Below are 20,260 nucleotides of genomic sequence, written 5' to 3' on the forward strand. Positions count from 1 at the left end.
CCTCAAGGCCGCAATAAGGTGAAGATGCCACACACTGGCTCGTCCAACCAAAACAGCATGAAGACAGGTGCTCAGTATTTACGCCCCCAAGTTCTTGATTTGCCGTACTTTCTTCAGGGCATCAGATTTTTCACAAAATCTGAACTGAACTCAAGGAGGACAGTACCAGGTCTTGCCTGGCAACCCAGAATTTCTATCAGGCGAACAGATGGAAATGTCAGCGACCCAATGCTGCCTTTTCAGGTTACAGAAAGAAGTCCTAGCAAGGGAACCAGTTCTTGGATGCCTTAATCCTGTTCGGTCTATTCACTAAGGGGAGAATTTGCTTAAAATACTGCAAACCTACCAAGCACAGACTTTCTTGGTGTTGGGTTGGCATTCGCTAAAATTTACAATAATGTCCAAGTAAGATTTTGCGGTAATACTTCTTTTTCTCTAGCCAAGTTTTAATATAAAATATTCAGGACAACTCAGCATTCATCCAATGCATCTGCGTGCTTTCAACTAGTTAACATGTTACTCAAGAAAAGGAGTGTGCTGTCCAACTATTAGATGGGTTATTTGGAAAAGAAAAAATATTTGTCTATGAATTTGTGGCTGAAATGTTTCCAAGAAGAAATTATAAATGAGCCTTATTTTAGTTCTCTCCTGTTATGAATGACAGGTTTAACATTCTTAGAAACCTTAAGAATATAATGACTACATCTTTAAAAGCCTCTGGGGATCCTTGCACATTAGTGTATCAGTCAGTAAATTATTTATCTATAAATTAATCTTTCTAAACAGATTTCCACCGCCCTTTAATTTGAAAGCTAAACTTCTGAGTCTCCACTTCAGCAACTTTATATCTGAAGAGCCTCCATCTGTAAAAACATTTCTAATGAAAACATGAAGACAACCCCCAGAGAAGCAAATAAAATGAGATTTAAGTATATAGCAGCCTTTCTACAGTTACATTCCTAACAAGAGTGGATTTGACCTTGATGCCAAATCAAGGTTATATAATAGAATCTGTGAACACTCTGGGTCTTTTGGTTTATGTGAAAAATGCAGGTGCTTACGCTATGCTGTCTGAATTTCCCACGTACACCAAGAAAGAGGGGTTACATCTTGGTTTCCTTGAGTCACAGAAGCCAAGGGGAGAAAAGAGGAAGAAGCAAGGGTAAGCAGTGCTCCAGAGCGGGCAGCAGAAAAGGGAATGTGGGAAAGTCTGGGCTCCAGAGCCTGTTACAGTTGCCAAAACACAAGTATCAAGGATGAGTTTACATTTTCACATCGTACCATATGAACAATTATTCAGGCAGACTATCCAGCGCTCCCACACAAATCACTTCATTGCTTGGTAGGACCACCAACCGACAGTAAGACTATGAAGCCTACTTTCGGCAACTTGAAACCCACTGTGGAAAATTCTCTATCCACTTTATGTCCACAGTCTGGACTACCTGCTCTATAACACAGCGCTGGTCATGGATTTTGTCCGTCTGGGATTTTGTTGTTGTTCAACAACAAGACCTTAATTTTATAAAGCACGGGGATGTTAGGCAAGTTTCAAGGTTCCTGCAATTCACCTCCAGAAGTCAGGAATGAAAAAGTAGCCACTAATTTTCAGGTACTCTGGGTTTTGTTAACAAAGGTCCAACAAACATCTAATGAAGTGATTGATCCGTTTCTACTGTCAGGGAATGAGAAGATAGGATCTTCCAGAAAGTCTTGACAGGCAACTCATGGAGGAAGCAAGCTTTTTTTAAGTTGTGGGAAAACACATGCACATAAAGTTATAACCATTTTAAGTGCCTAATTCACCGGCATTAAATACATTCACAGGGCTGTGCAACCATTTCCACTATCCCTGATCTGGAACTTTTTCATCATCCTCAACAAATTCTGTCCCCACTCAGCACTCACTCATTCTCACTCCCCACCCCAGTCCCTGGTCATTGGTACTCATTCCATCTCCAAGCATTTGACAATATTTAGTTAGTTAGTTATTTAGTACTTATTTGTTGGAGAGAGCACAGCAGGGGTTGGGGCAGGGAGCCCGATGTGGGGCGCAATCCCAGAACTCTAGGATCATGACCCGAACCCAGGGCAGATGCTTAATGACTGAATTGCCCCAAAAGCATAGGTGCCCCAAAGCACAACTTTTTAAAAATTTTTTATTTTTTATAAACATATATTTTTATCCCCAGGGGTACAGGTCTGTGAATCGCCCGGTTTACACACTTCACAGCACTCACCATAGCACATACCCTCCCCAATGTCCATAATCCCACCCCCTTCTCCCAACCCCCCTCCCCCCAGCAACCCTGTTTGTTTTGTGAGATTAAGAGTCATTTATGGTTTGTCTCCCTCCCAATCCCATCTTGTTTCATTGATTCTTCTCCTACTCCCTTAAGCCCCCATGTTGCATCACCACATCCTCATATCAGGGAGATCATATGATAGTTGTCTTTCTCCGCTTGACTTATTTCGCTAAGCATGATACGCTCTAGTTCCATCCATATTGTTGCAAATGGCAAGATTTCATTTCTTTTGATGGCTGCATAGTATTCCATTGTGTATATATACCACCTCTTCTTTATCCATTCATCTGTGGATGGACATCTCGGTTCTTTCCATAGTTTGGCTATTGTGGACATTCCAAAGCACAATTTTTAAAGGCAGGACAGTGCAACAAAGGCAGCTTCAACTTCAGTAGGACCTGGATGGTAAGGTCAAGAGAGCCTGTTTTCCTAGCATCTCCATCATAGTTAATTTTTTATGTCTTTGGACCGAGAGACCATACATGATAGACCATACATGAGAGACCTTATGAATCCACCAACTACTGAGTGCCCGCACGTGGCAGGCACTATTTCAGTCCTGGCACGTGGCAGAAAGGGAGCTAGACCTATTCTCTGTCCTCCCTGACCTGCTCTGTGGTCACCCATGCTTCTCATTACTGCCGACCTCGGCAGAACACGGGGATGGCTTGCGATGCAGGGAAGCTTCTGGGGCCTGACGCTTGTACCAGTCAGCTATTCCATGAATGTGGACACAATGGCAGTGAGAGGCCATACTGTAATGTATGGCAATGCTCAGAGATCATACAACAGAACATTTTTCACCTCTCGCTGTTCATGCTCATTGCGGCCTTGGTCAGGAATGGAGAGTTAGAGTTGAGCTATGTTCTTACGTGTAACTTGACACATTACACCCTTAGTGTGGCCTTCTACATCTCCATATCCCTTCATTCAACACGTGATAAAACGTTGTATATCACAGGAACTGCTGCTTATGGAGAATTACTTCAGGTTTTCTCTTATTTCTGGTTTTAAATAGAGAATCTGGGATGTCATTTATATGAAATGTCCAGAATCGCCAAAGCCACAGCGACAGAAAGCAGGTTAGCGGTCGCCAGGCTGGGCAGAGGGGAGAATGGGGAGTGACATCCCTACAGAGTTTCCTCTGAGCATGACAAAAGGGCTTTAGAATTATATAGTGGTGATGGCTGTAGGACATCTGTAGGATGAGAATATACTAAATATACTAGAATATACTAAAACCCCTGAACTGTATTCTTTGAAAAGGTGGGTTTCAGGGACACCTGAGTGGCTCAGTGGGTTAACGCCTCTGCCTTTGGCTCAGGTCATGATCCTAGGGTCCTGGGATCGAGCCTCATATTGGGCTCTCTGCTCAGCAGGGAGCCCGCTTCCTCCTCTCTCTCTGCCTGCCTCTTTGCCTGCTTGTGATCTCTGTCAAATTAAAAAAAAACAAAAGGTAGGTTTTATTGTTGTGAATTATATCGATAAAAGCAATCAAGTCATCTATTCCATGAATGTGGACACAATGGCAGTGAGAGGCCAGACTGTAAAATTCTGCTTGGAGCTAGCAGAGGACTGGTCTTCGGACTGGAAGAACAGGAGGTATGTTTTGTGAACTGATACCTGACATTCATGCTGGGCAGCAGTGGACAGAGCAGTAGGTGGTCCAACCAGACTGTTCTCTCCCCCAGATGTTTCTGTGGTGCCCCAATCCGTCCTTAAGTCACACTCAGACTCCCCCATCTGCAAACAGGAACACAGGTCTGGTCGAAATCACCGGGCTGCAGCAGTAAAAGAGCTCTCCAGGTCTCCAGACCCTGCACAGCCCTGACTTGGCCCAGGGCAAGACCCTGACTGACCGGGCACAGCCCTGCTGCCCCCTTCCCACGTAGCAGGCACCAGCCTCAGACGTGGAAACTGGGCTTCCCCTGTGTCAAGGAACCCCAGACATCTTGGAGGGGAATTTTGTTTCACATAGAAATACACGACGAGAGGTCTGCCATTCAGTGTGGTAATGAGGAAGCCATCTCCCTCAGCAGGCACCCCCCTTCCTTCACCTACCGTGCTGACACTCAGTTTTCCGACCCTGGGAGGGTCATGAAATGACCCTTGTGCACGAATTGGCTGTTGCTGAAAGACTGCAAAAGGTGGCGCAATTTCAGATGTTCCCCAGTGCCAGACCTATGAAAGCACAGGTGATGTACGCCCCTAAGAACCCAGCCCACAGGGCGACAGGAGGCGCCAGTCACGCGCCTGCTCTGTGGAGGCACAGAAGTAAGAGACTGCTGGGGCACTCCGTGTCCGCAGGATTCTGGTTTTTATTGCTGAAGCTACAGAGCCAGAAGCTGGCTTTACAGAGGGCGAAGTGAACCACACACCGGAGAAAAGTCCTTTTTGTTTCTCTAAATCTGAGGCCCCCTCTAGTGTCGGAGGACAGTCAGGCGCCGCACACCAACCCCACGAAGGCCCAGGGGTTGGATTTCACCAGCGCCCTCCTGCAACAGAAATGCTTGGTTCCATGCGTGTGGCCCCTGTGGCCAGAGAGTCAGTGAGAGAAATGTCTAACCATAACGAAGTTCACACTCCTGCTGGGAGTCAGAGTTGTTAGTCTCTCATTCAGTCATTTTGGTCTCTGTCATTGTACTGCTGGGGTATTTTTTAGAAGATTAATACTTTGTTATTAAGGAAACAAAACAAAACATAGACTGCGGCTGGGGCTTTGCTTTTCCCCCCAAAATACACCTTCTTGAAAACGATAGAAAATTTTCTTGTTTCCAGCCTATTCTGCTTTTAGGGAAGTACTCGGTAAACACTATATATTTCCTAAAATCTACTTAAATGTATTATATCTGGGAATCAGAAATTGCAAACTACTTCTATTTTAAGACTCACATAATCTGTGAATTGGCTAACAGACTCTGGAAAAGGAGGTGGAAAGTGCTGCCCTAAGGGCCAAGACGGGCTATGAAGCCGAGCCGTGTAGGAATTCTCAGAAGTTCGCAGGGGAGGGCACTCCAGAGCGAACCGCCAGTGACTGCACCTCGTGTACTTTAACATCCAACTGATCAAAATTAGTGGAGTAAAAAATAGTTGTTTCTCCCTCTTCTTTCTCAGCAGAAGCCTTTGTGTCTGTTATATTACAGAGGGTTTGGGTTTTCAAGAAATCAAAATACAATCTGGGGCATGGATGGGCAGACAAGCATCTTTTTAAACTGTGACTTGTATCTTCCTAAAAGTTAGGAGCACAGTGAAAATTTGGGAATTCAATGGGTGTGGAAACAAGTTTATTCTGTATTAACTTTATTTAAATAAATGCCTAGGTTGTCATTCAATAGAGCCTAGCGCTTCTCTGCATTGATCTTGCTTTCTGTTTTCAAACCTGTCCAATATTACAAGTTAAAAACACAGGCTGTCTAAAGTAAAATAAAATTGTTTACAATTGGCCTCAACTTTCAAGATAGCCATATTCAAATGAATAGGATGCAGCATTTTTAAAGTGCAACATATACTCTTTCGGCTCAATGTGAAAAACTTTACAACTGGAAATTACTGCAGTCATTTCTCTAAGGACAAATCTTAAGAAAAGCTGCTGGGAAAGTTAGCCAGGAAATTATAAATTATGAGAAACACTGAAAAGTCATTTAAAATGAGTATATAAAATGCAATTACAAATAAAACCAGAGTGGGAGAGGTAGCATAAAGTAAATAAAATCAAATAAATACTGTACAGTAACATACAAAATTTTGCTTATAAAAAATTGAAAATTGGTTTTAAAATATCCATTTTCCCTTCTTTCGAGGGTTTTACAATGAAATTAATATTCAGGCCTGGAGTCTCTGTAAAGATTTTCCAAATGGTATTAATTACTGGCATTGTTTTTTGCCAAAACCTCTCTGATCTGTCGGTCTAGTTCACTTATTATTCGATCCTCGTGATTATACACACCCGTCCTCATCAAAGTATCCCTTTCTTCTATGAGTCGAGTCAAATAATCATCCAAACCCTCTTCCAGGGCATTGCCACGCGGGCTGTCCAGTTTTCCGCTCGCAATCTCTCTGGAATCCTGGTACTGTTTCTGTTCTTGTTGCCTTAACCTGAGAAGTCAAGAACAGACGCCACTCTAAGCAGGCAATAAATGCTGTTTGGGGTTTTGATTTTTTTTTTTTTAGTTAACAAAACACCGTTTCAAAAAATGATTTAATGGGAAATTATGCCTGTAGCATTATTTTCAGGAAGATAACAAAAACCAGTATTCCACTTGGCTAGCCAGAGTGAACATGCTCATAAAAGACAGTTTTGAAAACAATACTTGTTTTTCTAATTATAAAATATGTAAGAACTGTAGCAGTTCTAGAAATGTGAAATTCTAGAAAAAGGAAAGGAAATCATGATGATCCTATCTAAAGATAACCAATCTAAGTAATAATTTTCTGTATTTCTTTTCAATTAAAAATGCATATGTCTTAAATATTTTTCTAAGAAGCCGATGATAGGATATAGGCAAGGCTGTGTACTACTTTTTTCTACTTACTGATAAAATGTTTTCCTGCATCTTTTAGTGTCTTCTAAAGGGCTTCACAACATTCTCTCACTTAGATGTACTCTTATTTAATCACCCTTTATTGCTGGCCTTTAAGTCGTTGGTAAATCCTTTTGGTTGTTTTAAACAAAATTTTCCCAAGTCATTCAAGCAATACCTCTATGTACCCCACAGTGCTAGGTGTTGGGGATAGCGTTTCGATGCGAATGCCTGGTTTAGACAGCATGTACATTGGAAGATCTTGTATGTTTGTGATGCCTCATCTAGAGGTCAGAGAAGGGACAGCAGGTACCAGCCTGGGACTTGGGTGTTTCCAGTGGAATACTGTTAATCGCGTGACCTTGCGAATGTTAAGTATACTTTGTATACTTTCCTAAGTGAGAGTAATACCAACTTGGACAGTGGAGTAGGTTTTTAATTGAGAATGTACAATAAAGAGAGAACTTTATACTCCCTTATGCAAGTGGCTATAAAAATGTTTTAATTTGCAACTACTAGATTTTATCTTTATAAAGATGGTGCTGTGACAGTCGTGTCACACCACTGGTAATGGCCCCATGCGTCTGCCCAGGCCCCCTCACATCAATGGTCTGCTTCTGCCTTTCCCATCACTTAGGTCAATCAGGTCTGCCCTGTAATTTATACAGAAGACTCTGCTTTTATTTCTAATGTACTTAGTGGCTTAAGTTCTCAAAATTCAAATGTGCTTGATCTGCAAATTTGATAGCCGGATGGCTTACTGGTACTTCAGCCACCAAAAGAGTGCTTAGCAAACAGCAGAGGCTTAATACCTATATGCTAAAATAAAGTAAAACAAACAAACAGAAGTATATGACTGCATAATTTTAGAAAGCAAGGGTCGTTTATAACATCCTCCCTGTTTGTAACACATTGCATACTAATTATCTGCGGAATAAAAGGGAAGAGTCAAAACTGACCCCTGTCGCATAGTACTTGACCTTTTCCAAATGACACATATACAGCAGTACTGTAAATGCGATTATTTACTTCAGCTCTGAAATGACCTGATAGTGACTGCAGATGTCAAACGTATGTGCTCTGAACTGAATTTTGTGTCCCGAAAAGTAAGAGGCTGAAGCTCTAACCATAATGTGATGCTATCTGCCAAATGGGTCTTTGGGAGATGATGCAGTTTGGATGAGATCCTGAAGGCGGGGACCTTATTAGAAGCTCTTATTAGAAGAGACAAAATGTGAGGCAGATGTGAATAAGCCAGTGGGTCCTCACAGAAACTAACCATACTGGTACTTGATCTTGAACTTGCAGCCTCTAGAACTATGAGAAAATGAATTTGTTGTTGAAGCCACCCAATCTACGGTGAAGGCAGTCCACGTTAAGAGAGTAGGCTTTGCTGGAACAAAAATACTAGTGTCTTCACAGACTAAGTTAAAAAGCCTTCTCCCAAAACCCCTCCTAAAAGAATTTGTTCTTAAGTTGTTTTCTAACGATGGCTTTTCTAACATGAAGTGGTGCTGAAATTGTCACTAAGATGAACATGACATTACAGAGAGGCCTGGTATTGAACGATAATTAAAAAATACAGCCACAGGGCCAACTGGGGGTGGTGTAGTCAGTTAAGCGCTGGACTCTTGGTTTCAGCTCAGGTCACAATCACATTCCTGGGATCCAGTCCTGCCTCAGGCTCTCTACTCTTCAGGGAGTCAGCTTGAGGCTGTTTCCTCTGCCTCTTCCCCCACTTGTGAGCATGCTGGCTCTCCCCCTCTCTCTCTCTAAAATATAAAGTCTTAAAAAATATACATAGCCATAGAACCACATTTCCATGCTGGCTCTATGATCTACTAGCTATATGACCTTGGAAAGGGTATGTAAATTTCTAATCAGCAGGTTCCTCATCTCTAAATGGGGATATCTTCCTCAAAAAGTTGTTTTTAAGAGAAAAAAAAAAATGAGCAAAGAAAGCACTTAGCATAGCTCCTGGCATACAGTAAGGGCTTAATAAGTAAGGGCTATTTTATTTATATTAATAATATAACTAGATTTGAAGTGTCTACTGTTATTAAAAATTCAGTATAATCAATTACCTTGAAGTAGTAACAACAATCCTACATTAGTCACACAAAAATAAAATTTAAAGTGCTAGGATATGAACAGGAACGAACCAGCTAAATACAGCTACATTCATGGCAATAAACGTGAGCAGAACGGTCTTTTGGGTAGACTTGTGGTTGTGGCAGCCCACGTACCACAGCTGACACGGGAAGTCCTTTATTTCGGACAGCCCTGGCCCCATGGCTAATGAAGAGGTTTTCCTACTGGAACTCCCATTTCTGTATGGGGGGCAAAAAAAAGGAATTTTTTGGTTATTGTACCTGTTTAATTCATTTCTGATATCCAGCAATTCCTGTCTCTCGGTCTTCACCGTATCTTTTTCCTCAGCAGCCAGGTAGCGTAGTCGCATCTGTTCCAGCTCTTCTTGCTGTTTTTTTAGATGGGCCATTTGACTTTCTTGCTCCCTCTGGAAACAAAGAAGCCAGAACTTGAATGTGAGGAGTAAATATATTTCATATGACTCTCGCTTGAGATCATAATCCTATCAGACAGGACCCATGATACAGCCATGTGGGCTCATTCCGAATCACACTGTCTAGAAAGGGCCAAGTTCTCTTCAGAAGTCCTCTCTTCGGGCACCTGGGTGGTTCAGTGGGTTAAGCCTCTGCCTTCAGCTCCGGTCATGATCTCAGGGTCCTGGGATCGAGTTCCGCATCGGGCTCTCTGCTCAGTGAGTAGCCTGCTTCCCCGTCTCTCTGCCTGCCTCTCTGCCTACTTGTGATCTCTTTCTCTGTGTCAAATAAATACATAAAATCTTTAAAAAAAGTCCCTTCTTCTTGCGGTCAGCCACAGTCATTCAAGGCCCAGTCAGTACTGAGGTTAGCGAAATACCATAAGAGAACCCAGGATGAAGGAGGGAAGAGTCTTCTGGCAACACAGTGAGTTGCCAAGGGACCAGTGGTAAAAGCATCTAAGAAATGGTAAATTATACAAAGATAAGATACACCGTGAAAACCCAGATGAATGGTCTCTCCACTGGTCACTAATTTCACGTCCGCCTCAGGTCAGAGTATGCCTTGCCCTTCCTTTCTCTACGTTCACACAAGAATCTCTGCACACAGGACAAAATGTCTTGGAATAAAATGGGCGAGTTTCCCCAGAATGGCTGGCCCATGACTGAATCAGCGGGTCTTAGGAACGGACGGGTCTGGTACTGCAGGCGGGGCTGTAAACCCCCACCATCAAACAGTTAGCTCAGAGTTCTTTGTATAGATTACTGTAGGGACATTTCGTTTGAGGATTGCCATTACTACATAGTATCACATTAGATGAATATACAATCTGTTCATTCCGCTGCTAAGGGACATGTGGGTTGGTCTGTAGTTTCGTTCTCGAACACTGATGTAAATAGTATCATACACGTCTACAGGCCTAGGTTTGTATGCCTATGTTGGTATGCCTTTCTGCTGGGGAGATACCTAGGACTTAAATGGAAGGGCCACAGGGTAGGAGAATTTCCGTATTAATAATTATTGTCCAACAGTTTTTAAAGTAGCAGTACTAATTTATACTTTCCTGTGAGCACTCCAGTGCTCCATATTCTTAGCGTAATGTGATTTTTTTTTTTTTTTCATTTAAACCATTCTGATAGGTTTATGTAGTGGCATCTCACTGTAAATTTTCCATTGTTTTCCAGCACTAATGAAGTTAAACATGGTTTAGTATTTTAATGGCGTTCTTCTTTTGTAAAGTTCCTGTTACCATCTGGCGCTTAGGTCTACTTGGTTATGCATTTTTCCTTACTGATATATTCATTGTACCTTATATATACAGGGGTTAAGTCTTTTGTTGGTTATTTAAATTGCAAATATTTTCCACTAGTTTTGTCTTGCATTTTTCATTCCTGTAATGGTGTTTCTGACTTAATGTTCACATAGTCCAAATTTATCGATTCTATTTAGCTAGTGCCTTTTATGTCCAATTTAAGGAAGTTTTTGCCTGCCTTAGTCTTTTGTATGGGGATGCTGTTTTGTAGCATCTTGACGCTTCATTTAGATCGATAATTCATATGCACTGGGTTTTGAGTATGTGTGAGATCAAGTTTCTCCCCCACCCCACCCCCTGCCAAAGAACTCCAACTGACATGGCAACATCTACTTAAGAAATATCCTCTCCTCCTGCTTGGCAGTAAACGCACTCACACACCACTTCTGTCCATATATGTATGGGTTTGTTAATGGGCTCTCTAACCTGATCTATTTCTCTACCCTTGCATTAAATCATATAGCCTTAATACTGTAACTTTTAAAATAATGAACCTTGATGAGGGACAGTCTAAGTCTTCCATATTTTTATATCAATTTCTGTTTCTGTGGCTGAAAAAAAAAAAGGCTCCTGGGATTTGATTATGATTATGCTTAATCTTCAGACCACCTTGGCCAAACCATTATCTTCACAATATTGATTCTTAAATCAGTGAACAACATTTACTTCAATTATTTAGGTCTCCTTTAATTTCACTGAGTATTTTATACTTTTTTATATAGTAAGGGTAACAACTTTCTTAGAATATGCCTCTGGGTGTTTCTTCTTTCTGGATGCTATAGTAAATGGCAGAGATTTTAAAGTCTCCTTTTCTAATTGGCTCTAGTATAGAGAATTAACATTGACATTTATATACTGAATTGGTTTCCAGCAAACTTGCTAAACTCGCTAATTCTACTTGGTCATCTGTAGATACTTTCTGGTTTTCTAAGTGTAAGTGTCATCTAGAAATAACAGCAGTTTTATTTTCACCTTTCCATCTAATAGACCTTCCTGATTTTTACTCCCTTGTATTTTTTTAAGGTAGTAAGCCCCCATGTTTGCTTTTAATTTTTTAAAATTTTTTTTATTTTTAAAGATTTTGTTTATTTGACAGACAGAGATCACAAGCAGGCAGAGAGGCAGGCAGAGAGAGGAGGAAGCAGGCTCTCTGCCGAGGAGAGAGCCTGATGCGTGGCTTGATCCCAGGAACCTGAGATCATAACCTGAGCAAAAAGCAGAGGCTTAACCCACTGAGCCACCCAGGCGCCCCCATGTTTGCTTTTTATTTAATAAACTCTGTTGTGATTGTTATAAGTGGTTTATCAGTGTTCTTGAAACGGTCCCATTTATTTTGTTCTTAAATGTTCTTGTTGATTTGGGGATCAAGAGTATGCTAGTCTCATTTTAAAAAAGAAGTGTTCAGACTTTCTACTTTCTGAAACAGTTTGTCTATGATTAGTGGTATTTCTTTCTAATGTTTCTACTAAAATTCAAATGTGAAGCCATCTAGGTCTAGAGCCTTTATGTGAAAGTTTTTCATTACAGATTCGATTCAATTTCCTTAACAGCTACCCAATTAATATTTTGTTTCTTCTTGTGTCAGCTTTGTAAGTTCTGTTTCTCAAAGTTTACAGAAAAATTGTATTACCATTCTCTTATTTATTTTAGTGACTATGGGATCAATAGCCCTGTGTCACTCTTTTCTATTCTTGATGCTGGAACTCTCTTTTTGTCCTTGAATAGTCTGCCACAAAGGAGGTCTTTTTAAGAAAGAACTTTTCATTTTTTTCATTTTGTTGTATATTTTCACCCTATTTCATGAATTTTTATTCATCCCTTTCTTCTAGCTGCCTTAATTTCTTACTCTTCCTGACCATCTGAAAGGTGTATTTAAAAAATAATTTTTTTGCTTTTATTTTTTAAGTGTACTCAAGTTTATAAAATTTCCCACTAAGCATAGCTTGCATTAAATGTCCTGTCTTGATATGCTGTTATTTTTTGGTTCAAAATGTTTTCTAATGTCACTTGTGGTTTTTAGTTTAGCTATAGGTAATTAGAAGTATATTACTTAATTTTCAGTCTTTTGGGGATATTAACTTTTTGTTATTAATTTTTAGCTTAAACTCACTGTGGACAGAAAATACTCTCAAATACAACCATATGAAATTTGTTGAGAATAGTGTGATCTTGCATGTGAGCAATGTGGCTAAATGTCCTGTGGGCACTAGAATATGTGTATTTTAGACTTCTCTCATGAAATAATTCTATATATACACCAACGGTTGTACTGATTAAATCTTCTAAATCATTACTGATTTTGTTTGCTCTATCACGTCCCAGGAGAGTTAGACTAAACTGTACCATTTTTATGAATTTGTCTATTTCTCCTTTTATGTTTTTTTTTAATAGTAAAGTTTATTGCGCAATAGTAGAAAGCTCCCAAAGAGGGAGGGGACCCGAGAGGGTTGCCCCTTTTTAGTGCTCTTGATTTTTTACTTCGTATACATTTGTGGCTGTTGCCAGGTGCATACACAGGTGGAACTGTTGTCATGTTCCAGGTGAACTGACCCTTTGATGATGAGGAACACTACCTACAATAATCTCTCTTGCTCTCAAGTCTTTGCCTGAAAAAAGTAGTGCTAGACTGGCTTTCTCGTGATTAGTATTAATGTGTAAAATACTTTTCCTTTTTCAAATTTATCCATTCTATATCTTGACATTTAAGCCACATCCCTTCTAAGTAGCATACTGCCGTTGTTTTTAGTTTTTCATGTAGTAGTTGTCTCTAATGACAGTATTTCGTCCATTTATATTTAAAGCAACTGGTCATATAATTGGTTTAAATCTTTACATGTTAGGAGGCTATATTTCTTCCATATTTTCTATGTTATTCTCTGCTCTGGTCTTTTCTTAGATTAATCCTTTCCACCCCCACCCCCCAATCAGCTTCTTAGTCATTTTTACTTTTTTTTTTTTTAAGATTTTATTTTTTTATTTGACAGACTGAGATCTCGAGTAGGCAGAGAAGCAGGCAGAGAGAGAGAGAGAGAGAGAGAGGAGGAAGCAGGCTTCCCACTGAGCAGAGAGCCCAATGCGGAGCTTGATCCCAGAACCCCAGGATAATGACCTGAGCCGAAGGCAGAGGCTTTAACCCACTGAGCCACCCAGGCGCCCCATAATTCTACATATATTTTAAACCCAACAAAGCCTGTGAGGGTTGTTTCCTACAATCAACAACTATTTCTATTTAGTCAGATATTTCTTTCCATTCCTTTTTATTCTCCTGTTTACGTTCTGGGATCATTTTCCTTCTGCCTGAAGAAAACCCTATATTTTTACTTGAGGTTTGCCATGACAACGTCTCACAATTTTTGTTAGTCTGAAAAGTCCTATGCCACTGTTATTTATGAAGAACACTTTCACTGCATAAAGCAATTGAGGTTGGCAGTGATTTTCTTTCAGTACTTCAAGGATGGTATTCTTATGAATTCCTGTGCTGCTGTTGTGAACTCATCTGTCTGACTGTTGTCCCCGTGTAGGCCGTGCCTTCCTCTACCCCCATTCCTTACGGTTTTGCTCTTTCTGGGCAATTTTACTATGATGAATCTAGGTATGATTTACTTAGTATTTATTCTGCTTAGAGTTCATAAACACTCTTCTACCTATAAACTGATACCTTTTTTTACTTTGAGAATTCTCACCTAGTATCTCTTCAAATACTGCTTTCTCTCCCATTCTGTTGTCTTCTGAGGGCTTGCTAGAGGCTTAATATTTGTGTCTCTCCAAAATGCATACAGGTTTCCCACCTTTTTGAAAGTTGCTATCATACGGCTTCATTATTCCAAAAAACCTACGTTAGTACCGGCTTTGACTAAATGAATCCAAAGAAGAGTTTGACTACTACTGAAAAAGCCATTACCATACATGTAGGTCTTTTGTAAAAGCCAAATGGCAGAACACCAACTGGGGGAAAGTTGGGGATACTCTCTGCTTTGTGCCATCTCAACTTCCAACAAGTTTCTCAGGAACTCTCTATTTCTGGATAGCTGGGGAAATGTGCCTAATGAAACTCAATTCCCATTTTGAGCTGTTAGGGGATGGGGCCTTTGGGAGGTGATTAGGTCGTGAAGGCGAGCCCTCATAAATGGGATTGCTGCCCCTATAAAAGAGGTCAAGGGAAGCTCCCGGGGGCCTCCACATAAGGACACAGCAAAAAGGTGGTCATTAATGAACTGGGAAGCAGACTCTCACCAAACGTAGAGCCTGACATGCCAGCACTGTGATCTTGGCCTTCCAGCCTCCACAGCTGTAGAAATCAATCTGTTGTTTAAGTCTGTGATATTCTGTTATGGCGCCCAAACAGACTAAGACAGGGGCACAGATACACACAAAAGGAAGCCAGTCTCATATAGTCGATCCCATGTGATGCTCATGTTCTTGACTCTATTTTCCATCCTTTTAAGCCCTCTTTCAGGTTGGATGCCTTTTATTGACTTCGGTTGATATATTCTTGGTTCTGCTCTAACCAATATGCTATTAATTCATCCACTGAAATCTTCCATTGCACTTAAAGTACTTCTCAGTTCTAGAATTTCTGTATCATTCAAGATTCCAATTTTCCATCATATCACCTACTTCCTATCACAAGTCAAATTTGAAATAACTATCACTGCTGTAATTTGAAAATCTGGATTACTTGTTGCCTTACTTCTACCTAAAAAGCCATTCCCCAGGGACGCCTGGGTGGCTCAGTTAACGGCTGCCTTTGGCTCAGGTCATGATCCCAGCGTCCTGGGATCGAGTCCCATGTCAGGCTCCTTGCTCGGCAGGGAGCCTGCTTCTCCCTCTGCCTCTAGCCTGCCACTCTGTCTGCCTGTGCTTGCGCTCTAACAAATAAAATCTTTAAAAAAAAAAAAAAAAGCCATTCCCCAGTGATACCACACAAGTGGTTAATAAAGAAATGAAAACAGGGGGGCGCCTGGGTGGCTCAGTGGGTTAAGCCGCTGCCTTCGGCTCAGGTCATGATCCCAGGGTCCTGGGATCGAGCCCCACATCGGGCTCTCTGCTCAGCCAGGAGCCTGCTTCCTTCTCTCTCTCTCTGCCTGCTTGTGATCTCTCTCTGTCAAACAAATAAATAAAATCTTAAAAAAAAAAAAAAAAAAAAAAAAAAGAAATGAAAACAGGGACGCCTGGGTGGCTCAGTTGGTTAAGCAGCTGCCTTCAGCTCAGGTCATGGTCCCAGCGTCCTGGGATCAAGTCCCACATCAGGCTCCTTGCTCCACAGGGAGCCTGCTTCTCCTTCTGACTCTACCTTCCACTCTGTCTGCCTGTGCTCGCTCTCGCTCGTGCTCTCTCTCTGACAAATAAATAAATAAAATCTTAAAAAAAAAAAAAAAAAAAAGAAATGAAAACAATGCTCCAAAGAAGTAATCAGGGATATGAAAATTGAAGCCACAAAGTGATACTATTTCAGACTCACCAAAATCGAAAAAATTAACACGTTATAATAGCCAAGGGCTGGACATGGTATGGAGAATAACAATTAGCACGCTTGGGAACTGAAAAGTTGTACCACCACTTTGGAAAGTAATTTGGCCATATTTAGCAGAAGAAACCAGTGAACCCTATTACCAGAAACTCTACTTTTTGGTATAAATACAAGAACAACTTGGGCACATATAAAAATTTTCAGTGTTGTCTTATTCTAAGTTAAAAAAATAAAATCACTGAAAAAGGACTTGATAAATGGTGTGATATGTTCATATTTTTTTAAGCAATAAAAATTAACTATAGCTAAATCTTAAAAGCAATTCTAAGTCATATAAGGTAGACAACAAAATGATTCCATCTATATAACGTTTAAAAACACACTAAAGAAAAGCAAAGGAAGAATAGCTACCAAATTTAGGCAAGTAGTCCGTCCCCTCTGGAGGGGACACAGTTGAAAGAAGGCACATGGAGAGCTTCCAAAGCCCTGATAATGCTGTTTCTTAAAATATAAAGTTGGAGTTGGGGTGTCTAAGAATCATCATCTTTTCTTTAAGTCCCCTCTTTGGACTGTTAGACTATCTTAAAAAGTAATGATTAAAAAACAAAGGACAAGAAAGCTCGACCAAAATATACCAAACTCTTAACACTGGCTAAGGAGGGGATAAGAATACTGGTGATTTCGTTCTTCTGTGTTATGCACTGTTGCATAATTTGCAATTGTTTACAATAAGCAAGCATAATTACAAGCAGAAAAAAAAAATACTAAAGCCAATTATATGATACGAGCTTTACCTACAAAACTGTCATTTTACGAAACTGGAAACATTCTAGTTCTAAAACACTAAAGAAAAGCCTTTAAATGCCTTGCATTTTTCTTCAGGTCTGTGGCATTAATAATCATCGCACATGCACGCACAAAAATTAGAGGTTAGAGCAAGAAATCCTCTCTGTTGCCAGGTGCTCTGGGTTAAAGGCTCCTCCATCAAGTGAGTATAATCTTTATTTTGCCTTAGCTGCCTATAAATCCAGAGAGGAGATGTAAACATGCATACACTAGACTAAACAGCGGCTAAAAAGTGGCCACTACTGACTCTCCCACTCACACATACCATGTAAGTCTGTGGGAAAAACTTACAACGAAACTAAGGAACTCAAGTCAAGTTTTCTGAAAATAACCCAGAGCTGACAAGTCAGTAGGAGGGCCTGGATGGTTTCAAGACACAGTTTTTAACCAAGACTTGGACCTCCAACTGTTTTCTTAAACAAAGATTTACATCCCCTCCTTGGCTAAATTACTTATAAATTAATCAAATTAATTACCCCGAGTGGATAAGCAGGAGGCTGGACAAGATAGTGCTGATGTCAGCCAATGAAGTCTGTGTTGTTTTAACTAAATACATCAGAGCTTAGTTTTAAACAGATCTACTGGGCACAAATATGGTAAGAGACCCACACCCTACCCCCAAATCTTCGTTCTGTTTCCTGTCCTGGGAACAAACGTACCTAGTGTTAATGGAGCTGACATAATGAAAATGTTAAATTTTCTCCAGCACCAAATTCATATCTCTTACTGATTTTTGTTTTTAAAGTAGTGGCTTTCATGCTACCTAGACAATTATTTTATAAGGTGACAAGAAATGCTTTTAAGTAAACATTATTTATAAAACAAAAGTTAAAGCCACAACCTTCAGTATCTGTAGAACAACGAAACTCGAACGTTTGGGTTTAAAAATAGCTGTAGAGTGTATCTTGGTGGACCTGCGGGAAAAAGAAACTAAATTCCCCCTTAACTGTCTAACAATCAGAATTCTTTAAAGATCTGTGCTACACCCTGTAGGAAAGACATCAGATCCAGAATGTCTGGGGCTAATTTCCTTGTTTTCTAAGTTCAGACCCATTTTACATTCCATTTTACAGCTTTTGTCTCCCCCGTTTGCAAAGACCAACAACAGCAACACAAAATTGCAGCTTAGAAACACAGATTTTTATGGGTGTGAGGCAATAGAAAAGATTTTCCCCCCCCTAAATCATTAGAGGAGTATGATTTTTTTAATTCACAAATTGACTATACTGGGTCACCTTTGAGTAATGGAAATCTGTTTAAACATTGTTTTGGCAAAAGGCACCAAGCATTAGATCTTATTTCCAAGCTTTACCAGCTGGGTTTTGTCATTAACATTTATTAACAATCTAAGATATGGCTTTCCCCGTCTAATCCGTACTACACAAATGTTTTGTATGGCCCTCCAGAGGATTTTGCTGTGACAAATTACTGGCAGAGATTAGAGCCCCGTGGCTATTCACCAGAGGCAATGTAAAATTAACATGGTACTAATCCAATTTAAACAAGAAGTTGCACAAACAATCATCTGAACAAAAGCAGAGAGAGGATTCCAATTTTATATTCAAACACAATAAATGTGTTTTAAATAAAAAGTTCTAAAAAATTGTATTTTCACACATACAAATTGTGCTTAGTTGAAGTTATTAATTTTAATCCTGCAAAAATAGTGAGTGGCAGAGCACAGTTCAGTCTGGCTCTTGCCTTTCTTCCCAAGTGCCGAACCTCGAAAGTTGTCTGCAGACCATCAGTGATTCCTGCTGACCTCAAAGTTTGTTTACAGTGTTGTTTCCAAAGCAGAAAGTTTGTGGGCTAAGGATGAGAATTAGTCTGCAAGGAAGATCACTGCACTCCAAGAATGAGATTTTTTTTTTTTTTTTTTGGAGCAAATAGTTCCGAGGTAAACCAGCCATGTAGGGCTGTTCTGTTCTTAACACAGACACTAAGTCAGAGCAGCGTCTGACTTTTTTTTTTTTTTTTTTTAATTTATTTGACAGACACAGATCACAAGTAGGCAGAGAGAGGAGGAAGCAGGTTCCCTGCTGAGCAGAAAGCCCGTTGCGGGGCTCGATCCCAGGACCCTGAGATCATGACCTGAGGCAAAGGTAGAGGCCCCAAACCACTGAGCCACCCAGGCGCCCAGCATCTGACTTTTGTGACAATAACTTCTCTGGAGGAATAAACTGCCAGAATTACTTTGCCAGTGGTTTTTAGGCAAGAGGATAGAAAAGATGAAGGGATAAAGTGTAACCAGAAAAGAAGGCATTAAATAGGAGGAGCCAGAAAGAGCCAAAGTGTACAAGGATGCCTGTGACAGGAAGGAGGGGCGGGGCGGGGGGCAGCCTTTCCCTGACAATCCCAATGAAATTCCATTTCAGTACTTAGGGTATTTGCTTTGGAGAAGCAAGTCATCCCTAGCCAACAGCTAACCCTTTTCTACCTTTTCATTATGGCTTTAGCCCTTCTCTGAGTCTCTGAGCCTTCACTATGTAACTTTCCTTCAGCTGCAGGCAGGTCCTTCCACGTCTTCTCAGTCTACTCTCAGTTTTAAGACTGGAAATGACTGCAAATCTAATCGCGGTATTGCAAACACTGTCTTTAAAACATTTTTCCCTTAGCTTTGAAGGACAAAATACAATGGTAAGCCGATTGTCCTCGAACTTTTCTAACAATATTGTATTATTTTGGCTCACTTCATTCCCATTTTTCACCACCTGGCAAGACCCTGGGGAATGATCAGGGCTCCCAGCTGGACATGGGACTCCACAGGGAAGAGCGCTGCTCAGTGGGGAGCAGTCACTCCTGGGCAAGGGGCACCACAGGCTCCCAGGAATGACATGCTGACAGAGGCACAGTTTCCGTGCACTCTCATCTCTTTATACCCAAACTTTAGGAAGTTCTACAACCTACCTGGTATATCTGCACTTTAGGATTTTTTTTTCCCTTCTACACAGTTTTCTAAAGAACATCTATAAAGCTACCACATCAATATAAAGTACTGTTACTACTCAAACTATAGCCTGCCCACTTGCCTATTTCTATTATTATATAATCACATCCACCGCTTTTGGAGACTTAAAAATCTGAGATTGTTGAGTAGAACACTGTAGTCACAAATCCCTCCAATATTTTTCCCCAAATACCCAAACCTAGCAACCAATTAGGTCCCCGATGACTAAAACTAAGAATACTCCAGGTTTAGAGCTCATCTCCTTGTAACAGTTCCCAGGTAGTGGGCACATCCT

General features: G+C 40.6%; 1 protein-coding gene and 1 long non-coding RNA gene across 6 annotated transcripts in view; one reads left to right on the top strand and one right to left on the bottom strand.

The window, feature by feature from the left end:
* The window catches only part of LOC309861728, a 106,042-nt gene that overhangs the window by 63,531 nt on the left and 22,251 nt on the right, over positions 1-20,260 (top strand). The gene's annotated exons all lie outside the window — the stretch shown is intronic.
* The window catches only part of CEP120 (centrosomal protein 120), an 82,380-nt gene continuing 66,726 nt past the window's right edge, over positions 4,607-20,260 (bottom strand). For all 5 annotated transcript variants that reach the window (XM_082724882.1, XM_082724883.1, XM_082724885.1 and 2 more), the window contains 2 exons: positions 9,199-9,344; positions 4,607-6,401 (listed from right to left, as the gene is read on the bottom strand). In XM_082724882.1, the coding sequence (XP_082581008.1) occupies positions 6,167-6,401; positions 9,199-9,344 (381 nt within the window). In that variant the 3' untranslated portion in view covers positions 4,607-6,166. The remainder of the gene's footprint in view (positions 6,402-9,198; positions 9,345-20,260) is intronic.

Source organism: Mustela nivalis (genome assembly GCF_964662115.1).
Source record: "Mustela nivalis genome assembly, chromosome: 3".
NCBI lineage: Eukaryota > Metazoa > Chordata > Mammalia > Carnivora > Mustelidae > Mustela > Mustela nivalis.